Here is a 1,943-nt window from a genome sequence, read left to right on the forward strand (position 1 = left end):
ATTCCTTCCCCACCCCACCCTGGCACTGAGATGCTGCTTTGAATGGGCTGCCCACATGTGCAGGGGGGTAGGGGTGACTCACTATTACTATGGGGAGGAAAGGGGGAGCCAGCGCTGGAAGAAGAGTGAGTCACCCTGATGGGCATCAGTCTCAGCCCTCCCCCACCATTCCTGGATCTGCCTGCCTGGCGCCCTCCCGGGCCTTACACCCGCTTTCCCTCTTCCTCCTGCCCTTTGCCCACCCACTCTCACCCTTTGGCTCGGCCCTCTATCCAGGAGGGCCTGAGCCAGTGGGGGCAAGCTTGCGACTGGGAGCCCTCGAGCAGCCAGAATCCAGACGCTAGAAGCCCCAGGCCGAGCGGGTGCGCGGGACAGGGTGGAGCCCCACTCCGCCGCCGCCGCCCCGCGGTCCTCGCCCCTCCTCGCCGCCCCCTCACCTCCCGCTGCGGGTGTGCCGCGGCCCCTTTAAGAGCGGCGGCCCCTCCTCCCACTCCCTAGACCTATTAGAGCCTCTGCCCGGCGTCGGTGACTCAGAGTGTCCGCGGGAGCGCCGCAGCCACAGCAGCGCCCCCAGATCCCGAGGTCCGACAGCGCCCGGCCCAGACCCCACGCCTGCCAGGAGCCCGCCGAGAGCCAGCCGGCCCGCGCGCTCCGACCCCGAGCAGTCTCTGTCCTTCGGCCCGAGCCCCGCGTCCTTCCCGGGACCTCTGCCCTGCGGGCAGCGTTGCCACCCTGCCGGCCATGGAGACCCCGTCCCAGCGGCGCGCCACCCGCAGCGGGGCGCAGGCCAGCTCCACCCCGCTGTCGCCCACCCGCATCACCCGGCTGCAGGAGAAGGAGGACCTGCAGGAGCTCAATGACCGCCTGGCGGTCTACATCGACCGAGTGCGCTCGCTGGAGACGGAGAACGCGGGGCTGCGCCTTCGCATCACCGAGTCCGAGGAGGTGGTTAGCCGCGAGGTGTCCGGGATCAAGGCCGCCTACGAGGCCGAGCTCGGGGATGCCCGGAAGACCCTCGACTCGGTGGCCAAGGAGCGCGCCCGGCTGCAGCTGGAGCTGAGCAAAGTGCGCGAGGAGTTCAAGGAGCTCAAAGCGCGGTGAGTGCGCCCAGGTGGCGGCACGGGGCGGGAGCGGAGAGGGTGGGCGGGCCGTCGCCCCAGTTCGACTCCAGCGGGCCGGCGGATAACTTGGCCTTATAGTCCCCTCCCTCCCTGGAACCGCCCCAGCGGGTGACTGGCAGTGCCAAGGGAAATTGTCAAGACAGGACAGAGAAGGGGGGGGGTCTCTGGCAGGGGGTGGTGTGTATAGGGAATGGTGGGGGACCAGGGCCAGCTCAGGGCTGATGGCAGGCCCACACTCAGGGTGGGTGGGGGTTGCCGGCCCTTTGGAGCCAGGGGCAGGGGCTTGCGCAAAGAACAGCAGGCGCGGGCAGGTCTAAGACATCTGGGCACTCAGGACACACTAGAGTGGGTGAAAGGGTCCTGTTAGAACTTTCTTGACTGGCTTGGCACTGTGCCAACTGTGCCCAGCCTGTCTCTGGACACATGATGCCCGTAAAGACAGGGCATCCATGCTGGCAGATGTCCAGTGGTGCTGGAGAGAGGTTAGCCAGGCAGGGACATGGAGGTGACCCCCTGGGCACAACTCTTTCCGGGGTTCGAAGAGTTGGGAAGCTCTCCCCCACTCCCTGCAGGTCTGGGACCTTCCCTGGGCTCTGACAGGCCCTCCCAAGAGCTCCAGGAGCACGGCTCCCCCGCAGTCTCCACAGCCCTTGGCCTGCTTGGCCCAGGAATGTAGGAGAGGGAGGGAGACAGAGGGCAGAGGCTGAGGCTCCGGCTCCCGGCTCAGGAAGTGTGTTATGCCCAAGTCTGGTGCACCCCCCTTGGCCCTCTGCCTGGTGTCTCTGATGTTGGGGGCTCTCCTCCTCCCTGCCTTTCTACCTG

The 1,943-nt window shown here is 67.3% G+C and overlaps 1 protein-coding gene across 1 annotated transcript in view; it reads left to right on the plus strand.

Annotated features, from left to right (window-relative positions):
- The first annotated feature begins 509 nt into the window (after positions 1-509).
- Positions 510-1,943, plus strand: part of LMNA (lamin A/C) — a 22,161-nt gene continuing 20,727 nt past the window's right edge. Inside the window, exon 1 of the mRNA XM_040635791.1 lies at positions 510-1,097. Coding sequence (XP_040491725.1) covers positions 742-1,097 — 356 coding nt within the window. The 5' untranslated portion in view covers positions 510-741. The remainder of the gene's footprint in view (positions 1,098-1,943) is intronic.

The sequence above is a fragment of the Ursus maritimus genome, unplaced genomic scaffold, assembly GCF_017311325.1.
Source record: "Ursus maritimus isolate PB19 unplaced genomic scaffold, ASM1731132v1 scaffold_2, whole genome shotgun sequence".
In the NCBI taxonomy this organism is placed as follows: Eukaryota; Metazoa; Chordata; class Mammalia; order Carnivora; family Ursidae; genus Ursus; species Ursus maritimus.